Raw genomic sequence first — 27,951 nt, 5'->3', positions numbered from 1 at the left:
AGTGTGTTGGCGAGGATATGGAGAAATCAGAACTCTCGCACACCATTGGTGGGAATGTAAAATGCTGTAGCATCTTTGGAAAACAGTCTACCAGTTCCTAAACTGATTAAACATAGAGCTACCAATGACCCACCAATTCACAACAAGAGTTCACAACAAGCAATTCACTCAAGAGAAGAGAAACATATGTACACAAAAAGACTTGCAAACAAATGTGTATAGCAGCATTATTCATAATAGCCAAAAGGTGGAAACAACCAAATGTCCACCAATACACAAATAGATAAACAAAATGTGGTGTATCTATACAAAAGACTATCATTCAGTCATAAAAAAGAATGAAATACTGATACATGCTACAATATGGACAAACCTTGAAGACATTATGTTAAATGAAAGAAGCCAGTTCCAAAGACCACATATCATATGATTCCATTCATAGGAAATGTCTGGAACAGGGAAATCTATAAAGACAGGAAGTAGATGAATGGTTGCCTAGGGCTGGAGGGTATGGTAACGATAGGTAAAGGGCATGGGGTTTGTTTTTGAGGTGAAGAAAATCTAAAATTGACTGTGGAGATGGTGCACATATTCATGAATATACCAAAAACCACTGATTTGTACACTTTAAATGGAGAAATGTATGGTTTGTGAACTACAGTTCAATAAAGCTGTTTTTTTAAAAAAAAGCCCTTGGGTCCTTTATTTCCCTTTTAATTTGCTTCTCTTGCACCCACTCCTGTATTGCTGCCATCTGCTGGTTATTGTTTTAAAATACCTGCCAGAACCTCCAATGTCTAATTTTATTAAAAAACCAAACACTGAAACAACATAAAGAAGTGAACATTTAACAATATTTTTCTCTATCTTTTTGAAAATACTGTCCCAAATACGATCAGGTTCATTTATTCTTTAAAAAAATGAGATTCTGAATAAAACACATGTAAAAGGCATTTCGGCATTTTTGAGATAATCAAGGAAATCTGAATAGGAATTAGCTATTAGATGATAACATTGATAACTTTGTTAGATGTGATCATTGTTGTCCAGTTTGGTTGAGAAGTTCTTATTTTTCAGAGATATATATGGAAATGTTTTAGGAATTGAATGACCCAATATTAGGCATTTGCTTTAAAAAATACCACAACAAAAAAGGATAGATGAAGTAAATATGTCAAAATATTGATGACAGTTGAACCTGAGGGATGGATACATGGGGGTGGGAGGTACTATTTTCTCTTTGTTGGGGTATGTCTGAAGTTTAAAAAAAGAAAGAAAAAGGAGTGTTGTTCTTTGAGGCCAAAGGACATATAAACCACTTTGAAGTCTTTGAAGGATAAGGTAGAAAATAAATGTGGGTAACAGATATTGAAACGCTGGTTTGCAAATCAGAGGCAACAAATTAGTTTTAAAAGTCTGTTCAAAGAATAAAAGACCTTTCTTCAATTCTTACCCAGATCATACTGTGGTTGTTACAAGTCAACAGTATACGTTTTATCGATAATCAGAAGTATTCAAATGCTAATTCAGGCAGGAATTTTTTAAAAAACATATATAATATCACAGTGAAATCACTTGAATATCACTGAAATACATACCTTTTGAGACTTGGCTCTTTTAAATCGAGAGGAGTACACCTTCTTCTTCGGCTTGGTAGCTCTGAAGACAGACCTTCTGACTTACTGTCAGATTTAGCAGTGTTATTTGAAACAAAATTGGTATTTGTCAAGTCCTGTAGTGTTCTATCTCCTGAAAAGAATATTATTTTCAGAAATATTTGTAAAAAGAGAGAGAGAGATGGAAAAGATATGGGATATTTAATGGCTTGCAAATTGTTGGTAGCAAATTTTTAAACTTAACAATAACTAAGTTATAATTTTAACCATTACAATAGTAACAGTGAAATTATTTGTAAATGTTTAATTTTTTTCTAGCAATAAAGAGAGGAAAAGAGACTTAAAATTTGAAATAAACTATCAAAGTGGCCTGCAACAATTTTATTCTGAAATCACATACAGGCTGATAACAATTCTTCATGATTCAACTCTCCTCACAGAATCACACAAATTAATGTGCATTCATGGAACACTGGTCATCAGTGGCTCACTCTGTGAAAGGCACCATGAGGAGCAGAGATGAAAGATGGCTCCCATCCTCTAACATGTCCTGCAGCTCTAGACCTTTCTCCTTCTTTCCCTCCAGTATTCCTTCTACTGGAGTAGCCTGATCCATCAAAGTCCTAGTGTTCCACACACATGTACTGGAAATGCTAGGCTCCCTGTAGAAAACTGTAATTGATATGGGAATGTCAAATGTCACAAAATTTCTATTAACAAAGGAACATCCTTAGGATTCAATGTTAAGGGGAAAAAGTGGGATGAGTAATGTTATATATAATAGGATTTCAAGTATCTATTTAAAATCCATAGATTCAAGTCTGCATGCATATGTCAAAATGTTGACTGCAGTTCCCCAGATGACTGTTTTTCCTGCTATTTTCTGATTCTCTACTTCCAATTTTCTTCAGTGAATACTATTTTAATAACTGGGGCAAAGAAGAAACACTGAAGGTCAAAAGCCTACCTGTCCCTAAGGGCCTAAATGCTCCCTTCATGATGCCTTTGCAGGTTCCTCTAGTCAAATGACTCCCAATTATAGCCTTCAGCATAATGTGTGTGCTTTTATTACACCATTTACCACATTTCAACACTGTTTGTTACTTTTACATACATGTATTCTGAGGAAAGGGAGCTGGTATTGGTTATTTTTTAATCCTCTAAAACATCTAGAACAATGCTTTGATCACATTAAATATACGCTGTTGGAGAGTCTCGCCCTTAGGAAACTTGCAGGTGGCTTTGGTAAACAAACCAGGGCAATTCATTATTATACACATTGAAAACACTCAATTTCCTTCAAACATATGAGGAAAAAAATTATCTGCCTAATGCCATTATCAGAGAACTTTGTGGTGAAGGCCAAATCCGTTTTTTAGGTTATAAAAGTCCAAGACATTCTCACGGTTATCTTCCCAAAGTATTAAACCTTTTTAAAATTGCTTCATATTGCTTCCATAGATCAGGCAACACAGTTAAATACTGTTTTTAAATTCTATAAAAATATCAGCTATAAAAGGAAATATTTTACTGGTTAAGTGAAAAAAATATACACTTTTAAAACTTGATCACCTCGGGTATTGACCTACCTATTTCTGATTTTTGTGTCCTCTGGCTGACTTTACATTTCATCCCTTCCATCTTCTCATGCACATCCTCACTTACTTGAAAGACTGGTGAGCTCTCCAGGGCAAAATTTTCTCTTATTATCAGATTTTTACTAGAAGAAATACTTAAAGGTATTGAACCTTCATGAACACTGTTAAAGGAAGACTCTTGTATATTAGGTGAATATATTTGAGATAAAGATGTCAACACCTTTGTGTAAAAGTCTGGCTTAACTGTGACAATTTTATCATTTTCCAAATTTTTTTCCTTATCGGCTTGTTCAGATTCAACTGATATTCCCTGAATGGTGTTGGTTACTTCACAGCTCTCTGGAGAAGGATCTCTGAAGGTCTTCCTTTTTGATCTGGATGGCATCTTACTGACTTTTCTGACCTGGCACTCTCCTTCTTTTATCACTTCCACAGAGGAGATATCTCTGTTTTTATTCAGAGTTGTAGTGCTTTGCTTTAGGTTGTTACGTAATTCCATTTGGTTTCCAGGATCAGAATCTGCTTCATTAGGAACATGTTTTAAACCCGATTCTAAGGAGATACAAGTCTGTGAAGAATCTGTTAACTGCAAAATAGGTTTGTTTTCACTTTTTGCCAAAATGTTCTTTGCCCTGCCTGATGATTCTTTCCCAGGCTTTTTAACAAGTTTACAAGGATTTGAAATTTGATCACAATTTTCCTTTTCATTACTGTTGATTTCCATACAGTTTCTACTGATAATACCTTGGCATTCAAGTCTTTGTTTGGATTTACTTATTTTAAGATCAAGATCTTTTGTATAGCTTTCTGGGCCAGGCACGTCTTTATGATTATCCTCATATATTTGGAACATTTCAGAAATTATTTCTGTCTTCCGATTTACTTTCTGCCTAGGCTTCTTACTTGTTTTTGATTCCTTTCGCTGAGCAGATTGCATATCAGTGACACGCTTTTTCATATCCAACATATTCCAGGTCTCACACTCATATAAATTTCCATTATCTTTGGTGGAAAGATAAGCTGTTTTAAATTCATTTGTGACTTCCAGGTTTTCAGAAATGTTTTCTTTATCCTTTTGGGTTAGGGAAAAGAAGCCATCTTTTTCTGGGTCATGCACACCTTTGTCATTAAATTCATTTAGCTGGTTCATTTCCAGAATTATTTCTGTCTTCCGACTTACTTTCTGCCTGAGCCTCTTATTTATTTTTGATGCATTCTGCTTTGCAGGTGGCATATCAGTAACATGCTTTTTCATCCCCAAAATGTTTTGAGTCTCATAATCACATAGGTCCCTATTACCTCTTGTGGAAGGACCAGCTGTTTCAAACTCATTTGAGTCTTCTAGGCTTTTGTGGATGATTTCTTTATCCTTTAGGGCCAGAGAAAATAAGTTACCTTTTCCTGGGTCATGTATGCCTTTGTCATTATTCTCATATATTTGGTCGATTTTGGAAATTATTTCTGTCTTCCGACATACCTTTTGCCTAAGCTTCTTATCTATTTCTGATTGATTTTGACAAGCAGCCTGCATATCACGGACAGGCTTTTTCACCCTCAAAACATCTTGAGTCTCAAAATCATACAGGTTTCCACTATCTTTGGTGGAAAGAGAATGTATTGTAAACTCACTTGGGTCTTCTCGGTTTTCAGGGATGATTGCTTTATCATTCTGGGTTAGGAAAAAAGAGTTATCCTTTCCTGGGCAATACACACTTTTCTCATCATCTATATAATTCACTTCAGAAATTATTTCTGTCTTCCGATTTACTTTCTGCCTAATCTTATTAACTTTTGATTCATTTTGCTGAAGAATGGACACATTGGTGATCTGCTTTTGAAAACCCAACACATCCTGGGTCTCACAATTGCACAGGTTTTCATTACTGATGGTGGAAAGAGTAGGTATTTGAGACTCTTTAGAAACTTCTAGGTTTCCAGAGATGGTTTCTGTATCCTTCTGGATTTGGAAGAAAAAGTTACCTTTTTCTGGGCCATGTGCGTCTTTAGCAGTATCGCCATATATCTGGTTCATTTCGGAAATTATTTCTGTCTTCCGATTTACTTTCTGCCTAAGCTTCTTATTTATTTTTGATTCATTTTGCTGAGCAGGTTGCATATCAGTGACATGCTTTTTCAAATCCAACATATTTTGGGTCTCATAATCATGTAAATTCCCATTATCTTTGGTGGAAAGATCAACTGTTTGAAACTCATTTGTGGCTTCTAGGTTTTCAGAAATGGTTTCTTTATCCTTTTGGTTTGGGAACAAGTTACCTTTTTCTAACATATGAATCACAAAAGTCTGTCTAGAAGGTTTACTTTTATTACAAGCTAGAGAACTCTGACCCATATCAAATTTACTCTCCTGTTGGAATTTATCTGAACTTTGGGAGAACAAGTACGGTTCTTCTGGTTCATCTGTTACACATATTCTGTTCTTTTTTTTATTATACCGTGTACTTTGTCTGTCATCTTGATCGAAGCCATTATGAATTTTCTTCAGGATGTTCAACTGAGCCAGCTGTTCAGTATTGAAAATAAAACTTGGATCTTCTGAATCCCCTTTGCCATCCAGAACAACAGATCTTCTTTCTGGTCTGTTTTCAATCTTTTCCTCAATATCCACATGTGAACTATTTTTAAATTGTCTCTTTGATCTTTCTTTCTTTTTGTCAGAGCTTGAATCTTTCACTTTTCTGAAAGTTTTCATTCCACAATCATTTGGCTTTTTATTACTTTTATTTTTAGTCCCTGTTGAAACTGTAATAATTGTGCTTACTTCACTTGCAGTTAAATCCATGTCAGCATCATACACAGTTTTCTGCAATTGAAAGTCACCATTACCCTCAACTTGACTCACGTGCTCTGCAGTAGGTTCACCAGCAGACTCAGAGGTGTCAGGAAGGCCCTGGATGTTTCTTTGCATTTTAATATTTGTTTCATTAGTACAATCACTTATCTCATTATTCCGATTTAATCCTGGACTTGAAATCTGCTGTTGCTCTAAATCTGTCACACAGGGAGCGTCTGCAGGATTCTTTGATTCCCGAGATGATACACGTTTTTTCCTTTCAGTCACATTACCAAGAGATGGTTTCTCCTTTCTGTGGCCGATGGACTGGACATTTTTCATCTCACTCATTAAAGAACTCTTGGAACTTTGGTCTGAGCAGGAATGGCTTTCTATAAAACAAAGGGAAACAAAACTCAGAAATAAGAAATGACATGAAATTTATCATTTTAAACAAAAGAGATTAGAAATCAAACTGTTTCACAGAGAAGAGTTCTGACAATGTGTTCTGTTCTGTTCAGATACTTATATTATGAAGAATCTATGCTGATAAAAAATAAAGCCAAAATGACCACAGTATTCATAACCCACATTTTACACTTGTATTATGGAATATAATTCCTGAGAATTCACTCTGCTTTGGTCCCAACAGTAGAGTGGAGAATAGCCAAAAGTAGAGCCACTAAAATATATTTCTAGAATGGGAGGAGGCCAGCAAAGGAACCCAAATAACAGTAATAACTCTGATAAGGATTACTGTCGAAAGGCTATGAGAAGGAAGCTAAAGTTTATATAAATTACACACACACACTCACATAAATTTTTAGAAAGGAAAAATAATTCTAAGCTCTAAATTCAATATAGTTGTGGTTCCATATCCCAATCTGAAAATCTATGACAAATACAAAGCCAGACTACACCATAGGATTATTATTCTGAAATACCACATAAATAAAATGTGTCATTTTCTCTAACTAAACCATTAGCCAGGCTCAGGTTTTCGCTTTACCACTAATTGGTTATGATTTTTAAAAAGTCACTACACCTATCTAAGCATCTAATTTTTCTATCTATGAAAAGGAGAAGACCAAACTTAATAAATATACAGTCATGCACTGCACAAAACATTTTGGTCAATGACGGACTATGTATATGACGGTGGTCCTGTAAGATTAGTACAATAGAGCCTAGGTGTGTAGTAGGCTATACCATCTAGGTTTGTGTAAGTACACTCTACGATATTTGCACAACTACGAAATCAACTAACGATGCATTTCTCAAGAATGTATCCCTGTTGTTAAGCAGGGTATGGTACCTTTTAATTCATAAGCTAAGATACCAAGAGAAGCTCTTTAGGCAGGTTTACTTCTAAATACTGCTCCCAGAGTAACAGTATTAGCCCATGGTGCATTTGACATTTGTCAGCATATTTATTTTTAAATTTTTCACCAGCAATTTTAAACAGCAAAAGTTAGTAAATCCATAACGTAACAGATCTAACTTATTAACTGTTTATAAACCATGCCTCAAGAAAAAAATTTGATGAACCTAACTACTTAATAATGATACTCAAAATGAACTAACAAGCTTACCTTCGGGAAGTATATCAATAGAAGAAATATGCTCTGAATCACTTAAACCACACACATTCTGATTATTTTCTTTAAGAAATAATAATTCCAAATTACACTGAGTTGATAAAGGTGGTCTTGTTGATACTGAAGAGGGAATATCAGGTGACATCTTTGATTTAATATTGTCATCACATTGCATTTTCTCTTTACCATCATCATCATCATCATCATCATCATCATTTGAAGTTAATGGAACCCTAAAGGAAAGTGGGAAAGAATGGGAAATTTTGTATTTTACAAAAAGTATTTGGAAAATTACATGGATAGTTCTTTCTATATTCCATTTATTTAAGATCCAACCATGAACCCACCTTGTTACCTTTTGTGTTCAGTGAAGACAACTTACAAGTAAAAAACAGATAGTTTCTAATAGTACAAACCTTGGAATAAAGAGGAATGCTTCTTATCCCCACAGCTCCAAGGGCCCCAGAAGGAGATCACTGATATAATTACTGGTTAGGCTATTAGGATAATAATACTAATGAAATGAATAAATTTCAAACATACTTACAAATACTCATGCATAATATTTATAGTTTTCCTATAATTAATTTTATGGAATACCCAAAATTCTTACTTTGGTTTCAAATAACTACAATTGCATGTAAAGTTATGTGTGAAATAACGTTTGCTATGTTTCCAAAAGGCATGCATGCAAATTAAAGCCATATTCCTAGAGTAGCTAAATCTATGGGGGGGGGGGGGGACAGAAACTCACAGAAACAATCTGATAATCTAACCTTCTTGAATTCAAACAACGAAGAGTAAAATCCCCCAATGCTAAAGATTTTGCCTTGTATGCCAAATGAATCATAGATATTTAAAAATTATTGATGATGATCAAAATAAATCTTGCAAACTATTTGTTAAAAATTTAAAGGCAAGTATTACTAGAATAGCCATTCAGAGGAAATTTCTATGCCACCTGAAGAAACAAGTTAACAAAAATAGGACAGAGGTTCTGATTCTGGGTTACAGTCGAACAGCTACTACTGAATCCAACCCTATCAAACATAATGTCTACAAATTCTGGACAAAATATAAAAAAACAATTACCTGAAGTCACTAAAAAAAGTGAACAAAAAACAAGTAGAAACTGAAGGGAGTTTGACACTTAGAAAAAGGGTGAGTTGCCACTGTTTACAACCTCAGTCACTGCCACATTTTTAAAAACTTAGAAACCCACAGTCTAGTTCAACCACAGAATTCAGGACAACTACAACAGCTGTAAACTGTGTGTGACAGGGAAAATAAATGAGAGGTAGAGCGGGGAGCCCCAAATTTTGTGTATAAACTCTTCCCAAATCTCTGGCTGACTCCCGAATCATATATACGTGAAGAAGATTCCATGCAGCCCGGCTAAGGACAAAAGAACTGAAACGAGATTCCATATGTTGCTCACAACAGAGAAGCAAGAAGTTTAAGTTCAGACAAGGTAACCACCTACTAAAATCAAATAATCAAATTTGTTGAAAGAACATACTTGAATCCAGATTTTCTACAATGTAGGATTCACAATGTCCAGGATATAGTCCAATATTATCCAACATATGAAACCATAAGACAACAACTCAAACTCGAGAGAAAAAGATAATCAACAGAGAATGATCCTGATATATATAAAAGGCCAATAAGCACATAAAAATATGCTTAATATCATTAGTTAAAGGGAAATCCAAATCAAAACCATGAGACACAACTTCATACCCACTCGGATGGCTAGAATCAGAAGGACAGATAATAAGTGTTGGTGAGGATATGGAGAAACTAGAACCCTACATTTTGCTGGTGGGAATGTAACACAGTGCAGCAGCTTTGGAAAACAGTTTGGCAGTTCCTCCAAAAGTTAAATGTAGAGTTTTCACATGACCCGGCAATTCTACTTGTAGGTACATACCCAAAAGAACTGAAAACTATGTCCATACAAAAACTCTTACACGAATGTAAGTAGCACCACGACTCATAAAAGCCAAAAAGTGGAAATAGCACAAATGTTCATTAACTGATGATGGATAAACAAAATGTAGTATATCTGTACAACAGAATACTATTCAGTCATAAAAAGGAATGAAGTACCATAGATGCTAACATGAATGAACCTTGAAAATGTTACGCTAAGTCAAAGAAGCTAGACACAAAAGGTCACATATTGTGTGATTCCACTCATATAAAATGTCCAAAATAGGCAATTCCATAGAGACAGAAAGTAGATTAGTGGTTGCCAGGGGCTAGGGAAGAGGAGACTGGGAAGTGACTGCTAACGGATACAGGCTTTCTTTTTGGAGTGATGGCAATATTCTAGTGGAATTTGATAGTGGTAAAGGTTGTACAACTTTGTGAACATACTAAAACCACTGCATTGTATACTTTAAAAGGGCGAATTTCATGTTATGAGAAATTTTATCTGTGAATTATATCTTAATTTTTTAAAAAGTAAGTAGAAGAAAGGAAATAGTGAGGAGCAAACACCAATGACATATGAAATGGAAGAAAAATTGATAACAAAAATCAATGAAACCAAAAGCTGAGTTTTTTAAGAGATCAATAAAACTGACGAAACTCTAGCTAGTTTGAGCAAAAAGGTGGAAAACACAAATTACTAATATCAGGAATGAAAGAAAGGACCACACTACAGATGTCACAGGCATTAAAAGAATAAGGGCACGTTATAAACAACTTTATACCAATATACTTGACTGCCAAGATGAAATGAATGGTTTTCTAGAAAGACAAATAGTTTCTAAATTGACTTGAAAAGAAATAGAAAATCTGAAAAGCCCCATGTCTATTTAAGAAATCAAATTAATAATTAAAAACTCCAGGCCCAAATTACTTCTCTTGTGAATTCTCCCACACATTTAAAGAAGAAATACCAACTCTATAAACTCTTTCAGAAAATGGAGGAAGAGGGAATGCTTTTCATCTCATTTTACAAAGCCAGCATAACCTTTATCAAAACCTATCAAAGAAATAATAATAAAATTATAAATCAATCTCTTATGAACACAGTTATAAAAATCTTTAAGAAAATATTAGCAAATCAAATCTATCAATATGTAAACAGAATAATACACCATGACTGAGTGGAATTTATTCTGGGAATGCAAACTTGCTTTAACATGAGAAAATCAAGTGAAGTCATCATATTAAAAGAACAAAGGAGAAAAGACATGATTTTCTCCACAGATACAGGAAAAAACATTTCACAAAATTAAATACAAATTCATTAGAAAAACTCTCAGCAAAGCAGAATAAAAAGGAACTTCAACTTGCAAAAATGGTGCTAACTTTTCAAAAGAAAAGATAGAAGCTAGAAGACAATGAAATGACCCTTTTAAATTACTCAAAGATAATTCCAAACCCTCAATTTTATAAACATACTCTTCAAAAATGAAGGTGAAATAAATATGTTTCCAGAAAAACAAAAACTGAGTGAATGCATTGCCAGTACTTGCACTAAAAGAAATAATAAAGAATTTCTTCAGGCAGAAAGAAAATTATCTCAGAAGGAAATATCAAAATGCAGGAAGCTTATTTGTCAGTTTTACCTCAATAAAGCTGAAATAATAATAAAAATAAGATTATGAACAAGCATAAAATAAAAATTGAAGGAAGTAATATGAAAAAATAGAAAAGTTATATATGTAGGTAATTATAAATGAAAACTGACTACTACACAAAACAATGAAAGTAGGAATTTGTGGGACTAAAACATATGCTGAATGAAAATACATAATAATAGAAAGGCAGAACACAGGAATGCAGAATTGAAGTATGCCAAGGTGCTAGCATTACTGAAGAAGTGGTGAAGTAATACTTTGTATAATAGTGTAATAAATCAAGGATGAATATTGCTACACTAGGGCAATCATAAAGGAATAGAAGATAAGTTAATAGCTAAGAAAAATTAAATACAGTAGTCTCCTCTTATCCTCAGTTTCGCTTTCCACAGTTTCAGTTACCGGAAGTCAACCAAGGTCCAAAAATAACGCTATGTCACAACACCTACGTCATTTGCCTCACTTCGTTTCATCACGCAGGCATTAGATCATCTCATGTCATCACAAGAAGGATGAGTACAGTACAATAAGATATTTTGAGAGAGAAAGACACCACATTCACATAACTTTTATCACAGTATATTGTTATACTTGTTCTATTTTATTATTAGTTATTGCTGTTAATCTCTTATTGTGCCTAAACTATAAACTAAACTTTATCATAGGTATGTACATATACCAAAAATACAGTATAAAAGGGTTTGGTACTATCCGTAGTTTCAGGCATCCAGTGGGGGTCTTGGAATGGATCCCCTGCAGATAAGGGGGGAGACTACTGTAACGAAAAACATTTGATTTCGAAAGAAATCAAGTAAGGAGAGAAAAAAGAACATAAAACAGGTAGCTCAAATAGAAAATAACCAGATGGCAGATATAAATCCAACTATATCAGGAACTAGATTAAACATAAACATACTAAATATTCTATGATGTTACACTGAACTTATTTTTTTAAAAAAGATGAATCTATATGCATTTTAAATATAACAGAGAGTTTGAAAGCAAAGTTATAGAAAAAGACATACCATAGAAATGGTATATCAGATAAGTAGACTTTAAAGTAGGAATCATTTCTAGAAATATTTCACATTGATAAAATAATCAATTCATCAGGAAATCAATCTTAAATTTATATGCATCTAATAATAACTTTAAAATATATAAAGCAAAAATTGACAGAACTAAAAGGAGAACCAGATGAATCCATAATCACAGTGGTACACTAAGGCACTTCTCTCAATAGCTGATAGAATAAACAGACAAGAGAACCAGGAAGGCTACGGAAGATCTGAACAATACAATCAACAAACTTGACACAACTGACACATACAGAATACTGCATCCAACAACCACAAAGTACACTTTCTTTTCATGTGAACCCGAAATACTTACCAAATTAGACCAAGATGAGACCAAGTAGGTCTCAATAAATTTCAAAAACCTAAAATCATTTTAACAATGTTCTGTAACTACAATGGACTTAAACTAGAAACCAACAACAAAAAGTAACTAGAAAAAAATAACCGGCTGTTTGGAAATTTAATAATATACTTGTAAATGATCTATAGGCCAAAAAATATATCAGAACAGACTATCAAAAATTGGGAGATGAAGCTGAAGCAGTACTTACAGGAAAATAGTTGTATTTTTTAAAAGAAAGACTGAAACTCAGTAATCTACACAATCTGAAGAAGCAAATAATGGTAATAATAATAAAAAATTTTAAATTGAAAAGGAAAAGCAAAACAGGAAGAAAAGAAATAACAATAAATGTAACAGAAAACAAAAATACTAAAAAGAAAGATCAACATAGCCCTAAAGAGGACTATCTTTGCAAAGATGAACAAAACTGATAAACTTTTAGAGCAAAATTAATCAAGAAGTATTGAGAAAGAAATAGAAAGAACATTGAGAAAGAAAAGGAGAACATCACTATATATCCTGCAGACATTAAACACATAATTAGACATACTATGAACAACTATAGCTAATAATTTGGTACTATAGATGACATGCACAAATTCCTTTCAAAAGTCAACAAACTAGACACAAGAAGAAATAGAAAATCTGAATACTTTTACATCCATTAACATGGGATGTTATCAAAAACATTTCCACAAGAAAACCACAGGCCCAGATAAACTTCTCCCAAGCATTTAAAGAAAAAAACAATTTTACACAAACACTTCCAAAAAATGGAAAAAGAACTGCACTTACCAATTCATCTACTGTGACCAGTATAATGCAAATACCAAAACTTGATAAAACATATTACAAGAAAGGAAAATTATAAACTATCCTCATTTTAAAAATACATGCAAAAATCCTTTAAAAAATTAGCAAAAAGAATTTAGTGATATATCAAAAGGATGGATTATCAGGAGCAGTTCACTGCAGGAATGCAGCGGTGGTTTAACATTCAAAAATCAATCTTTATAATTCATTATATTAATAAAAAAAGAAAGAACAAAGTATTATCTTCTCAATGGTGACAGAAAAAGCATCTGATAAAACTCAACAGCCATTAATCAGATAAGGAGCATCTACAAAAACCCAAGAGCAAACAAATCAAATAATGGGAACACAATAAGAATGTCCACTATTCTTTTATTCATTATTTACTCATTATTGAGCAAGAAGCAGCCGCTGCAATAAGGTGAGAAAAAATAAAAGTCCCATAAACTGCAGGGAGGCGGGGGAGAAAACAGTCATTCACGAATAATAAAATTATATTCATAGAAAAATGAAAAAAATCTCACCTCAGATAAACTTAAAATTTATAGTAAGGTCACAGGAAACAAGATAAATATTAAAAACTTAATTGTATTTCTACACACTAGCATCAAGAAGAAAATGAGGTTTAAAAAACAACATTCAAAATAGCACTAAAAATACCATATAAGTAGGAATAAATCTAAGATGTGTAATAACCCTATTCAAAAAACTACAAAACAGTGAGAGAACACACATAATATCTAAATAAACGAGTAATATACCATGTTCATGGATGGAACTCTCAATTTTACAAAGTGGCAATTTTCCCCAAACTGAAGTATATTCCATGTAACCCCAATCAAAACCCCAGAAGTGTGAGAGAGTGCATGTGTGCATGTGTTGATTCTAAAATTCACGTGGATATGCAAAGGGAAAATAATAGCCAAGATAATATTCAAGAACAAAAACATAAATAAATAAAATGGAGATTTATTATCAAATACTACTTATTACAAAACTAGTAATTAAGATAGTCTGGTAGTTGACAAAAAGACTCATATAAGAGAATAGTGAGTTCAGAAACAGACACATATACATTCCGTCACTTGATTTATGATACAGATGACACTGCAATGAGGTAGGGAAAGGATGGTCTTTTCAATAAATGGTGCAAGGTCAACAGGATCTCCACATGAAAAATAAGGACCCTTTCCTCACATCACACCTAAAATTCCAGATAGAATGAAGAATGTGAAATGTGAAAGGGAATGTGAAAGGGAAAATAATACAGCTTTTAAAAGAAAACACAGGCGAACATCTCATGACCTTGCAATTAGTTAAGATTTTCTTAAAAGGACACAGAAAGTAGTAACAATAACAGGTGGGGGGTATATAGATATATAGACATAGATATATTATATAGACATATAAATTGGATTTTATAAAGAACTTCAGTTTACCTAAAAACACCATTAACAGAGTAAACAGGCAAGCCACAGAGTAAAAGAGATTTGTAATACACAAAGAACTTAGACGCAATGTATATAAAGAACCCCCGGAAATCCGTAAAAAATGGTAGACAATCCAATAGAAAGAAAATAAACATACAAACAGATGCTTAATTTCATTAGTTATCAGGGAAATTAAAACCTCGATGTAGTACCACTACACACACCCCAACATGGCCAATGAAAAGGACAGACAATACTAAGTGTTGTTGAGGACACAGAACAACAAGAATTCTCATATACTGCTGCTGGAAATGTAAACTGGTATATCCCCTTTAGAAAACTGTTTGGCAGTTTCTCCTAAAGCCAAATACATGTAAATCCAGTAATTCTACTCCTAGGTATATACTCAACAGAAATGTGTACATACATTAATCAAAAGACATACACATGGCAGCACTATTTGTAACAGACCAAAACTAGAAAAAAAACCTAAATGTTTGCCATCAGAAGGATGAATAAATTATGTATAATCATACAATGGAATATTATGCAGCCATGAGAATGACTGATCTATAACCATATGACAATAGGAAGGAATCTCACAAACAATGCTGAGCAAAAGAAGCCCGGGACAAAAATTATACATACTAAATGATTTAATTACATGAAGTTCAAAACTATACAAAACTAATTAATCTATTAGGTTAATCTAGAAGTCAGGATAATATTTATCCTTGGGTGGGTGGTGAGTAGTGACTAGAGAAAGGCACAAGTGGGTATCTGAGGTACTGGTCATATTATTTCTTGATCTGGGCGTTGGTTATGCAACAGTGTTCACTTTGTGAAAATTCACCATGCTCTCAAGACTTTTGCACTTTTCTAACATGTATATTATACTTCAAACAAACGTTTACTTAAAAAATACAATGAAATTTTTTGGAAGGCAAGTTGACATTTGATTTGTATAACACTGACATGAAACAACGTGTGCATAATGACAGCCAAGATATTCTTGAAAAAGAACTAAGTAACAGATCTACAAGACAACAAAATGTACTATTTTAAAACCATAGCAGCTAAAATGTACCAGTGCAATGTGGTCTCTGGATAGCATAACAGACAAAACAATGGAACAAACTAGAACGAATACAAAGTGACAAAGTAAATTTAAGATATAAGACATAAGTCACATAACTGAAAGAACACTGTCAAAGAGACAAGAGAATTTTGGTCAATATCATTAATTAAGTCATTTTACCTCTCTGGGCTTCAATGACTGTCTTTAAAATGATAAGTTTGAAATAGGGTGTTTACTATGACTTATAATCAAATTAATCAAGATATGAGAAATTTGGGTCAGGAGAACAGCAATGATGAAAGATCATTTAAAGTCTGGGGTAGTATGAAAGATAATAAAGGTAGAAATAGTTATCAGATTTACCTAGTAGAAAACAATGAGGCTAGTAGAAAACAATGTGACCCGGGAGAAAGGAAAAAAAGAACTGAAGAGTTCTACTACATCTCCTACAGATGAACTTGACTGTTGAAGTGATGGGAAGTGTCCTTGGAGCCCTGGAGGTACGAGCTGTGGCAAATACCACAGACCATCTCATTCCTCCTCAGTAGGGAACTACAGGCTGATGAAACCCAAATATTGCATGACACACACAAACACTGATTGTGTTATACAAAAATCTAAGTGCTCTGAAGCAGTGTGATTCCAACTCATGTTGCTAAAGGTCCACCTGAGCCTCCTTCTTCTCTAGAGTGTATGGGAAAGCAGAAGAATATTTCAAAGTATAAAACTGAATTCTATTAGAGGATGTGTTCAATTTCTTTTACCGGTACAATATTAACAATTTATTTCATTATTTATTTGTAAATGTTTTTCTATGTTTAAAGGAAGCAGACTGAAAAAAACCATTTAAAGTCTAGTTCAGGCAGAAGTGTGCAAGTCAGTATTTAACTGAGTTTTGAAGCAATTACCTTGCAAATGGAAGATGCATCAACTTGCACTGTTTACTAACCCGTTTCTTCTTGCTAGCTGGCAGCAGAAAGGAACTCTGATGGAACTATTTTTGAAAAGAACAAAGAAGATGAAAAGGAACAAAATTCTCATCTCCTTATATCATGTTTGTTATTAAAGTACCAAGGATACCAATAGTAACAGAACGATTCTTTCATTAGCCTTCAATAGTTGAATGAGAATAATGTGATGATAAGGTTAAACACAGTTCATCCTTAATCACGCCATCTAAAGATAATTACTACTAATTATACCACTTCTAACAATCACTACTAATAGGAATGAATACACACGTGCACACCCGCACATATACAGTATCTCTACATATATGTGCAATACACTCATGTCTACATACGTATTACATAATACATTATTGGACTTCATAACACTTATTTTTAAATGACCTTTTAAAAGTCAAAGTCTGGGTGATTTTCATATATCTTTTAAATTTTTGCTTATCTATATTTTGTAAATTACCTGACACTCTTTGAAAATAAATACCATAAAACTGGGCAACGTGCAACCATGTTTTCCTACTACAGTGTTAACCTGTAACAGAAACAGGGGTATGGCCAAATTGACAGGCTGATTTCAAAATTCATAGGGAAATGCAAAGGACCTAGAATAACTAAAACAACTCTGAAAAGGAAGAACAAAGTTGGAGGGCTATGGTAATTGAAATAGTACAGCAGTAGCAGAAAGACAGACAAATAGATTGATAAAATAGAAGAGAGTCCAGATATAGACCCACACACATTTGGTCAACTAATTTTTGACAAAGGTGCAAAGCCAAATAGAGAGCCTGAACTTCCACACTCACCAAGCTATAATAAGGCAATTCTCTTCCAAACCAGGGACACTGTGAGCGAAGGCCAAAGGGAGAGTTGGGGCAGCTCTGCACTGACCCAGCAATGTCAGGGAGAGCACAGGGAGACTCTGGACTCCATTCTCACTCACTAACAACAAGGAGCCCCTCTCCTTCTCCACCAAGGTGGTGAGAGAAGAGGTCTAGTAGAGAGCCAGGATTTTCACCACTCTTCAATGGTAACAACCTCCCCCTTCATTATCCCCTTCACCCTGGTGTCCCTGGAAGCCATAAAAGTAACAAGGCGTCACTCGCTGTCCCAGCCACGGTGGTGTCAGCCTGAACTCCCAACCCACCCATGAGTTAGGAGACATCCCTGTGTCCAGGGTGTCAACAGAGGCTGGGTGGGGAACTTAAACTTTGACCCTTCACTTGGCAGTAGGTGGCACTTCCCTTTATCACCACATGGTGTCATAGGAAGCCTGCTAAAAGAGAAGGTTTAAATAAGATCCAGAGTCTCATAATATAATACCTAAAATGTCTAAGATTTAATCAAAAGTAACTCATCACACCAAGAATTAGGAAAACCTAAATTTCAACTTGAAAAGACAATCAACGACCACCAACACCAAGATGACACAGATGTTGGAATTATCTAACAAGGATTTTAAAGCAACTATCATAAAAATGCTTCAAAAAGCAATTACTAACAGGCTTAAAACACATGAAAAAAAGAAAGTCTCAGAAAAGAAACAGAAGATGTAAAGAAGAACCAAATGGAAACTTAGAACTGAAAAATACAATAACCAAAATCAATTAAAAACTCATTGAACTCAACAGCAAAATGGAGAGGACAAAGGGGAAAAAAATCTGTGAACTTGAAGATAGAGCAATAAAGTACCCACCTAAGCAAGAAAGAAGAGACTGAAAAAACAGAGTGCCAGAGATTTGTGGAACTATGATAAAAGATACAACATTCACGTCACCCGAGTCCCAGAAGGCAAGAAGGGGGGTGGGGCCAAAAAAGTTGTGGGGAAATAATGGCTGAGAATGTTCCAAACTTGGCAAAAGAAATCAACCTGCATATTCAAGCTGAGTGAACTTCAAAAAGGATAAACCCAAAGAAATTATGCCAAGACACATCCTAACCAAACTTCTCAAAACTAAAGACAAAGACAAAAATCTTGAGAGCACTAAGAGAGAAATGACACCTTACCTACAGAGTAAAGAAAGAATAAAAAATAAATAAGCATCTGACTCAAAGTTAGAAAAGTAACAATAAAATAAAGCACAGAAAAGCAGAAGAAAGGACTTCTCACTAAAGAAAAAAGCAAAAACTAATAAGTTTGAAACACCAAAATAGTAGAACTCAAAATTAAATACAAAAGATGATTCTTTCAAAAGAATAAAAATAGAAAAACCACAACCACCTAGTGGGGGAAAAAAAAAAAAACAGAGAAAAGCCCAAATACACAAAATTAGTCAACTGAAGGAATATACAACACAGACAAAATTAAAAAAATAACAAACTACTTGGGCCAACTCTATGCAAATCAGTTTGAAAACACAGATAAGATGGATCATTTTCTAAGGAAATATAGTTCAATAAAACTGACCACAAACGATAGAAAGAAATTTTCCTAAGCAAAACAACATACCTAGAACAAATAAAGTTAACAAAGAGCTACCATTCCCACCAAGAAAGACCCAGATCCAGATGGTTTCACAAGAGAATTCTACCAAACCTTTAAAGAAAAAATAATTCTAACACTATATCATTTTTCCAGAGCACAGGAAAAGGAAAACACCCAAATTCTTTTTATGAGTTTAATATATATACAACATTTTTATCAATGCCTAAAGACTATACAAAAAGAAAACCTCAAAGAAACCTCACTTATGAATAACAGTAAAAAATTCCCGAACGAAATACTAGCCAAAAGAATTCAGTAGCACATCAAAAGAATAATAGGTCATTTCTGACATTTATTTTAGAAATGCAAAATTAGCAAAGCTACTAAAATAAGTCATGTTAATACTCCTAAAAAGAGAGACCACATGATCATCACCGTAAGTGCTAAAAAGGTATTTTTACATTATTTATCACTATTTTTTATTTTAAAAGCTCAATAACACAAGTATTACAGGATAAATATGGACCTCATCCTTAAAAAAGCACATACACACAAGCATCGTTCTTAATGGGGAAACACTATACAACATTTTAAGAGTATTTATTGCATTCTACCATGTTCTAGACAGTGTTGTGGTACAGACAAAAATCCTGTACTCAAGAAGCTTATATTCTGGGGGGACAAACACATAACAAGTAAAATTATATGTTATATAGTGTTAAGTGCTAAGGAGAAAAATTAAAGCAGGGAAGCAGAACATGAAACACTGGGACAGGGGTGGGGAAGGAGTCAGATTTATGCAGGGTTGCCAGGGAAGGCTTCACCAAAGTGACTTCTGAATGATGCTCTGAAGCAAGCCAGGGAACTGGCCATGTGAAGGAAGAACAAGTCCAAGGCCCTGGGAGGGCAGCTTGCCTGTGTTAGACGGAGCAGGGGGAAGCCTGCGTACAGAAGATGTTAAAGAGCAGGAAGGCGAGTAGTAGATGAGGGCAGAGAAAGAACAAGAGTTTCGGTTTTCAGACAATACTGGGCAGTGGACGAGATGGGAAGCCACTGGAGGGCTTTAAGCAGAAACTACATTTTAACAGGATCACTCTGGCTGCTATGCTGAGAAGAGAACAGAGAGGGGCAAGGGCAGAAGCAAGAAGCCCCAGCTGGCATGCTACTACGATAATTCAGGGAAGAGATCATGGTGACTCAGATGAGTGGTGAAAGCGAGGGCTGTGAGAAGTGATAGAATTCCAGACTGATTTTTAAGGCAGCACTAAAAGAATCTGCTAAAGGATCAGATATGGGGTGTGAGGAAAAGATAGCAAAATAGAAGTGTAATTACCTGAGGTGAAGACCCCAAAAGGAATTGGTTTGGTGGCAAATGTGAAATTTAAGATGCCACTTAGACATCCAAATAGCAATGCCAAGTAGGTAGCTGGCTATGTACTGTCTGGAGTTCAGAGATGGCCAGGCTGGAGATGCAAACTGGGGAGTCATCAGTATTTAATAGCAATTAAAACCAGAAGACTGGATGAAATCATTTAGGGAACTAGGGTAGATAGAAGAGAGAGGTCCAAGAACTGAGTCCTGGGGTACCCAAAATTTAGCAGTCAGGAAAATAAAGAGGAACCAGCAAACAGACCAAAAAGGAACAGTCAGAAAGGTACGAAGAAACTCAGGAGAGTGTAGTATCCTAAAAGTCATGTGGCGATAACATAAGGACCAAGAAATATCCAGAGGTTCTGGTAACGTCGGAGATCAATTTTCAGAAAAGTGGTTTTAACAGAGTGGTGGTAAAAACCCAATTGGTGCAATTTCAAGAGAAACTGCAGACACTGAACAGTTCTCTCAAAGAATTGCGCTTTAGGGGCTGGCCCCGTGGCCAAGTGGTTAAGTTCACACGCTCCGCTGCAGGTGGCCCCGTGTTTCGCTGTTTCAAATCCTGGGCGCGGACATGGCTACTGCTTATCGAACCACGCTGAGGCAGCGTCCCACATGCCACAACTAGAAGGACCCACAACGAAGAATATACAACTATGTGCTGGGGGGGTTTGGGGAGAAAAAGGAAAAAAATAAAATCTTTAAAAAAAAAAAAGAATTGCACTGTAAAGCTAAGATGAAAAATGAGATAGTATAGCTGGGGGCAAGGGGTGTAAGTGGAGTAAGAGGTTTTAGTTTTGTTCTCTTTCTTTCTTTCTTTCTTTTTAAGACGGGAGATAACATTTTTGCATCCTGATGGGAATAATCCAGAAGGGAGGAAAAAAATTAATAACACTAGAGGAAAAGGCAGTCTACATCAACATCAAGCCAACAGCAAAAGACAACCCAAGTGTCCAACAACAGGAGCCTAGTTAAATGAGCTACAAGTCCACTCTAGATCCATCCTCAGCAGCACTAAGAAAGAATGAGGAAGCATTCCCTGTAATCCTACGGAGAGCTCTTCCTTCAAGACATGTCACATAAAAAAAGTAAGCCACAGAGCAGTTGGTATAGCATGTTATCTTTCGTGTAACAAAGAAAATTAAGAAAACATTTACATGTTTGTTTGTTTTTATATAAAGAAACAATTAAAAGTAGTAACCTGCATGAGGCGCGGGGAGAAGAGAGGAGAATAGAGAAGAAAGTAGCTGGAGGCAGAACAGAATTATGTGAGACGTCATTCTACACGTCTTTATACTGTTTTGGTATTAGAACTACATGTCCATATTATCCACCACCCTCCCCGCTCAAGTAAAAAGAGAAGCAATTGTGAAACTTGATATGCAAAAGATAGTCTGTTAAATAATAAGTCCAAGAAAGTGGACACCAAAGTTGTATGATGTGCCTTCATCCTCCACCTTCGCATCCGCTGTTTTTCACTTTTCCTAAATCCAGATGCTGATCTCAGCTCTCTTTGAGTTCTCCAAAGAGAGCCACACAAAATACATCTGGGAACAATGTTGATTTACTAAAGATTTTTTTAAAGAACCAACAGAGGGAAGGAACTTCACATCACCTAACTCATGACAGACCGTTGAGCAATTTTTTTAGGGCTGACTGTTCTCCAAAGTTCCTCGAGCTATCAGTGATCTGACCCTCCTCCCACATCTTGCCAATGAGCTTTTCCCTCTTACTCTCCAAGTCAATTCCTATACGGACTCTACACTCCCCACTGCTATATCTGATTCTGGTCTTACTAATTTACTCAGGGCAATTCAATTCTGCCCTGTGAGATGATCGGCAAAACAGAGGCCCTCCCGGACTCCCCCCACCCACCCCTCCAGTGAAAAGCATCTCTTCTCCTTAGAGGGTGCCAAACGCACAAGGCTCTGCTCACCGGTTATCCTAGGTCTCACATTATAATGCTAGTAGCTACACCCCCTGAACACTATTCCACAGGGACATTTACACAAATCCTCTCTTCATCCAAATGTCAATTAAGTTAGACCATAAAGTACCTCTTCTTTGGCTAGCTTTTATAAAAATTATGACAAAGGAGCTAAACATTGACCACATAGGTTGAAAGAGTTCATATCTTCTTACCACAAAGACTGCACTTAAGAGCCTTATAAATGACCTTAAAAAGTTTTTAAAAGCAGAGGTTTGCAGAGAATTTAGAAAACACAGGAAAATACACATACAATAAAAGCTATGATAGCTAGCATTTATCACACTCTTCCTACTTTCAGGACACACGCTAGCCACATTTAACTCTTACAATAACTCTTTGTAGATAGGCTACCATTATCCACACCACGCAGACAAGGACACTAAGCTTCAGAGTTCAAGGTCAAAGTCATAGAAGCAGGAAGTAGCAGAGCTGGGATCTAAACACAGGCAATCCCATTCCAAAGCCACCCTCTGGAGCACTAAACTGTCTCCAGAATCTATCAAGAAATGGATGTAAAACTGCGACTTCACTTTCTTTCTTCAGTTTACCTATTATGTATATTTTGCCTTCTCATTAGCCATTCCTTCACAACAATTAATTTTCCTCTTTAGATGCTTGAGTTAAATTCATTAACACTTGGTCCTTCTTTCTTTCTGCTCATATGTTTAATTTTCCTAGTCCGTCATTTACCTTTTATTTTTATGATTTTTAGCCTTCTAAAAAATTTTTTTCTGAGAAAATCCACCAAGAGCTTCCTTTATGGTTTCTATCTTTGTTTCTAGGTACAGAAAGGCCTCTCCTACCTTTTCATTTACATTTTCTCCTCATTGTATACAATTTCCCTTTTTACATTTATTTTAGAGAGTGGTATAAAGTAGGTTCTGACTCTGTTTTTCCCCAAATAGTTTTCTATCTTTTTTTTAATAAAGCAAATGCTTTCTTAATTTGACATACTACCTTTCTACTAATATCTTTTATGTTTTCTAGTCTGTTTAGGGGTCATTACATTCCACTGAGCAAACGTTACTTTTAATCAAAATCTAATTTTTATATAATAATTTCAATAATGGACAATACTAAATGATAATGTGCTGTTCGCCAGTTGAAACTGATATTATTGTCTTTCCTTTGCACAAAGTTTAAGATATGAATCTTTAACTTTGATGCTATTTAATCTCAAATATCCTCACTAATGTTAAAAAATTATACCACTTACATACAAATTTTACTTACCTCAGAAAGCGTGCTCATTTCAATTGCGGTTATCAAGTTATTGTTCATGAGTGCTTCTATTTCTATAAGCTTCTTATTCTGCATATATAAAATACAGAAAGATTCCTTTTAATCAATTAAGATACGGAGTTTATTATACCATACCTTTATGAATATCATCAGCTGAGAAGACTTAGAAAATAATAGAGATCACATTGAACTAAAAATTAAGACCACATTGAGCTAAGAAGGTACTACACTGTATAGTCCAAACAGCCACAAGACACGTACACATACACACACACACATTTTGAATGCTTCTGAACGATCAATCATAAATTCTCCTACAAGCATTTTTCTATCTTCTCATAATAACACATCATACAGCAAGTGAACACAGTTTGTCAGCTCCAGGAATTTAAACCCTCTAGTAGATCATTTTTCCATTTTAAATTCATTTTCACTCATTTGAGAATTAGATCTATAGTTGCAGCCTAGCCAATCATTGGCTGTTACTGCCCTGTCTGTGGAGAGAGATGCAAGTTGGAAGGAAAAGGAATGACTACAATCTTCATTCTATTTGGCTATAGCCAGTGAAATGCTGGGATAAAGGAGAATACACTCTAGGAACTCCCTCCTTTCAACCTACTGGAAGAACTATGCCCACCTCCTTAAAACGTACTAATGCACCAAGCTTTGCTTATGATAACCAATCAAATGTTGATCAAGGTATTATGCTGGTTTGTGGAGCCACAAGTACGTATCTAGAATGCAGACTTAAGACACCAATTTTATTACCCAGTAACAGTCTGTCCATTAACATGGCACACTCTTCCAACAATTTTTTACAACAATGAGAGATTTTAAATACATTTTTAGAGCTTCTATAATAATATAGTTAAGATTTTAGTTATAATTTAGAATTCAAACACAATACAGTTTCCATACCAAATTATTTAGCTTTAGGCGAAGGAATGTGTTCTCAAAATTCAGTTTCTCCACTTCTTTTTGCAATAGCATCTTTTCAGTTGTAATTCTTCGAGAATTCTCTTTCTCTCTACTAAGAGCCTGAGCTAACGCCCTGTTGTTGTGCTTTAAAGAAATTTTGAAAATAGAAGAATTGTCTGTAAAAAGATTTTAAGAGAGTTAATATTGAACTTACACCTTAATAAAATTTCAGATTCCTTAATAAAATTATTTTAGGCAAAATGTATTTCCCTTTACAATTTTTAACTAAAGGTTGGAAAAGAAGAGAATGACAATATGGATGTAGTTTTGAACAAAATGTACCCAGAGTTTGGAGCTGAAGAAATAAAAGCTAGATAGAAGATTAAAAACAAGAGTTGTGAGGAACGCAGAATGTCTGTGACTACAGAGCTGGGAATAAGAGGACTCCAGCAGAGACACGGTATTCTGGGTAATTAGATCAGTCACAAAGACTAAATCTTGATGCGTTGCCCTACCTTCCTCCGCACCTTTGACCAGGAGGTAGAATGTCTGTGACTACAGAGCTGGGAATAAGAGGACTCCAGCAGAGACATGGTATTCTGGGTAATTAGATCAGTCACAAAGACTAAATCTTGATGCGTTGCCCTACCTTCCTCCGCACCTTTGACCAGGAGGTAGAATGGAGAAGCGGATCCTGCAGCTCTAACTGAGACCTCCCATAGGAATAGGGCAGTCAATCTGCAGAAATTTTAAAACCAGTTTCTGTGGCTCCAGGATTGAACAAATTAGTTAATGCTCCCAAAGTCCATTTTTCAAAACCTTGAGTGAAAGGGAGCATACTTACTACGATATTGGACAGCTCAGCTAAATCCTGCAGGATCTTCAACCTTCACTCCAAATACCCTACTTTTACGTTTAGGCATCTACTGCAATCTAAATTTGACCTCTTCTCCTTACAAGCACTATGTAAAGATAATTTCAATCAGAAATGCTTTTCTGTTGTTAGCAAAGAAATTTTATTGTGAATTCCTTGGTGAAACTCACCTTAAATATAGTGTGTTCCCTCAGTACACTTAGTGTAATTATATTTCCTTAATTTTGATTTACATGCCACTATTCAATCCATATTCCACTGAATAAAAGTACAGTGTATGTAAAATATGTTTATAAAAGTAATAATATTTTTTAAATACTCATGGAAAGTTTGGGTATCTAAAAAACAGGGTCCAAAAAAACCACTTTATCTTTGGCACAGAGAAAGTAGTTTTAGATAGCCACCTGTGACACGGGAAATGGAAAGACTTGAACCAGTTTAGGACTACCTGTTGCGTTCCTCAAACTCAGTATATTCCTTCATAACAGTGGGTGTGCAGTTGTCCTGCCAAAGAGAACAGGAAATAGCAGCTGCTACAGGAGGTGGCCTAGTATGGCCCTCGAGGCCCGGGTAGGAGCAACATTATGATTTAAAGATACTCAGGAGGCTCGGCTATGTCACAAGGCACACACAATTACCCTTCACAGGTGCTATATCAGCAGGAAACTTCTCTGGCTCCTGCTAAGGTGGAGATGGACCTTTGAGATAATTTTTAGAAGCAATGAAAATTTATCTTGGGGAGTTTTTCCCACCTCCTTTTTTTGCCCTTCTGACATCCTCGTTCCAGAATCCATGAAATCCCATCTCCAAAGTGCTCAGTGCCCTCATGATGAGCTTTGGCCATATAAAATCACCCACTACAGCACCCTATCTGGGCCAACCAGCTCTCTTACCCATCATCCAATTGCTACAGCATGCCAGAAGAACAACCTGTCATTTCTTTGAGCTCTTTCTCCAGAAATGTCACATTGGTGTTTTCTTTGCAGTGTAGGAGGAGGTGGCCCCAGCCTCACTCCTGAAAACGCAGCTGTCACCAGGGGAAGGGGGTGGGGGGTCACAGGAGGTCAGGGGGCCACAGGGGGTGAAGGGGAGCACTTATGTGGTGACAGTCAAGAAACAATGTGCAACTGAAATCTCACATTGATGTTAACTATTATGAACTCAATAAAAAAAAAATTCAGCTGTCACGACTGATAGTAAATCATCATAACCACCCAATTGATAGGAGTTGAAGTGGATATGAAGGATTGAATGGGGAAAAAATGCCTCATTTAACAAAACAGTCATTTTAGTCATATTCTATACTTGATAAAGTACCAAATACTATATTAATTCTCCAGGGGAAATTAAAAATGTGAGTATACTTTAAAATTGACAGCACTTACTTATTATTTTTGTTTTGATTTTGGAAGCAAGAGAAACATTCAACTTAGCAGGCTTTGAAATTCTTTTTTCTTTCACATGTCTCTTGACTCCTGAGGTAAAAAGTGAGCCAGTTTCCAACACTGGGTACTCCATCACTGAAGTGGGAAAAAAAAAAGAAAGAAAGAAACCATAGTATTGATTAATAAAAGAAAAAAGAACTGATAAATATATTCTACAAAGTAACAATCATGACTTAAATAATATATTTTGTCTGTACATAAGCATTTGCAAAGTCAACCAAGTTTTTGCTCTTACCACTACTGTATGGAAATTGACCATTAAGGTCACCAAATTGCCATGTTGCTAAATCAAATACAGCAGTCAAGGCCCAGTTCTCGTTTTATTTCATCTCTGAGTAGTATTTAATATCAGATCATTCTCTCTCTGAAATACTATCTTCAGTTGGCTCCCAAAACACCCTACTGTCCTGCCTCATTGACCATTTCTTCGAAATCTCTTTTGTTGGTTATTCTTCAGCTCTCTAACCTCTTACATTAGAGTGCCCCAGTTCTCAGACCTTTAGCCTCATCTCTTTTCCATCTACATATACTCCCTTGGGGGCTATCATCCAGTGTCCTGGCTTTTAAACATAAATGCTGATGACTTGTAAATTTATACTCCCAATCAACTCCAGACTTACTCATCCAATTGCCTACTCCTCATCTCCAACTTGGACCTCTAAGATGCATCTCAATTTTAGCAGGTTCTAAACTCCCCCGACCCAAACATTCTCCCTTTAGCTCACTTAATGGCAACTCTATCCTTCCAAGTGCTTAGGTTAGAAGCCTCTTTCTCTCACATC

At 35.3% G+C, this 27,951-nt stretch overlaps 1 protein-coding gene across 11 annotated transcripts in view; it reads right to left on the bottom strand.

Annotated features, from left to right (window-relative positions):
* SGO2 (shugoshin 2) overlaps nucleotides 1–27,951 on the bottom strand; it is a 36,770-nt gene that overhangs the window by 6,168 nt on the left and 2,651 nt on the right. For 3 of the 11 annotated variants that reach the window (XM_008508008.2, XM_070580558.1, XM_070580559.1), the window contains exons 2-8: nucleotides 27,110–27,244; nucleotides 24,851–25,026; nucleotides 23,924–24,001; nucleotides 16,851–16,936; nucleotides 7,598–7,836; nucleotides 3,206–6,397; nucleotides 1,599–1,749 (exon numbers count right to left, since the gene is read on the bottom strand). In XM_008508008.2, the coding sequence (XP_008506230.2) occupies nucleotides 1,599–1,749; nucleotides 3,206–6,397; nucleotides 7,598–7,836; nucleotides 16,851–16,936; nucleotides 23,924–24,001; nucleotides 24,851–25,026; nucleotides 27,110–27,244 (4,057 nt within the window). The remainder of the gene's footprint in view (nucleotides 1–1,598; nucleotides 1,750–3,205; nucleotides 6,398–7,597; nucleotides 7,837–16,850; nucleotides 16,937–23,923; nucleotides 24,002–24,850; nucleotides 25,027–27,109; nucleotides 27,245–27,951) is intronic. The other 8 variants (XM_008508011.2, XM_070580561.1, XM_070580560.1 and 5 more) reach the window with 3 other exon arrangements.

Source organism: Equus przewalskii, chromosome 17 (genome assembly GCF_037783145.1).
Source record: "Equus przewalskii isolate Varuska chromosome 17, EquPr2, whole genome shotgun sequence".
Classification (NCBI taxonomy): domain Eukaryota; kingdom Metazoa; phylum Chordata; class Mammalia; order Perissodactyla; family Equidae; genus Equus; species Equus przewalskii.
The sequence above is the reverse complement of the archived record's forward strand: the minus strand, read 5'-3'. Positions and strand labels throughout refer to the sequence as shown.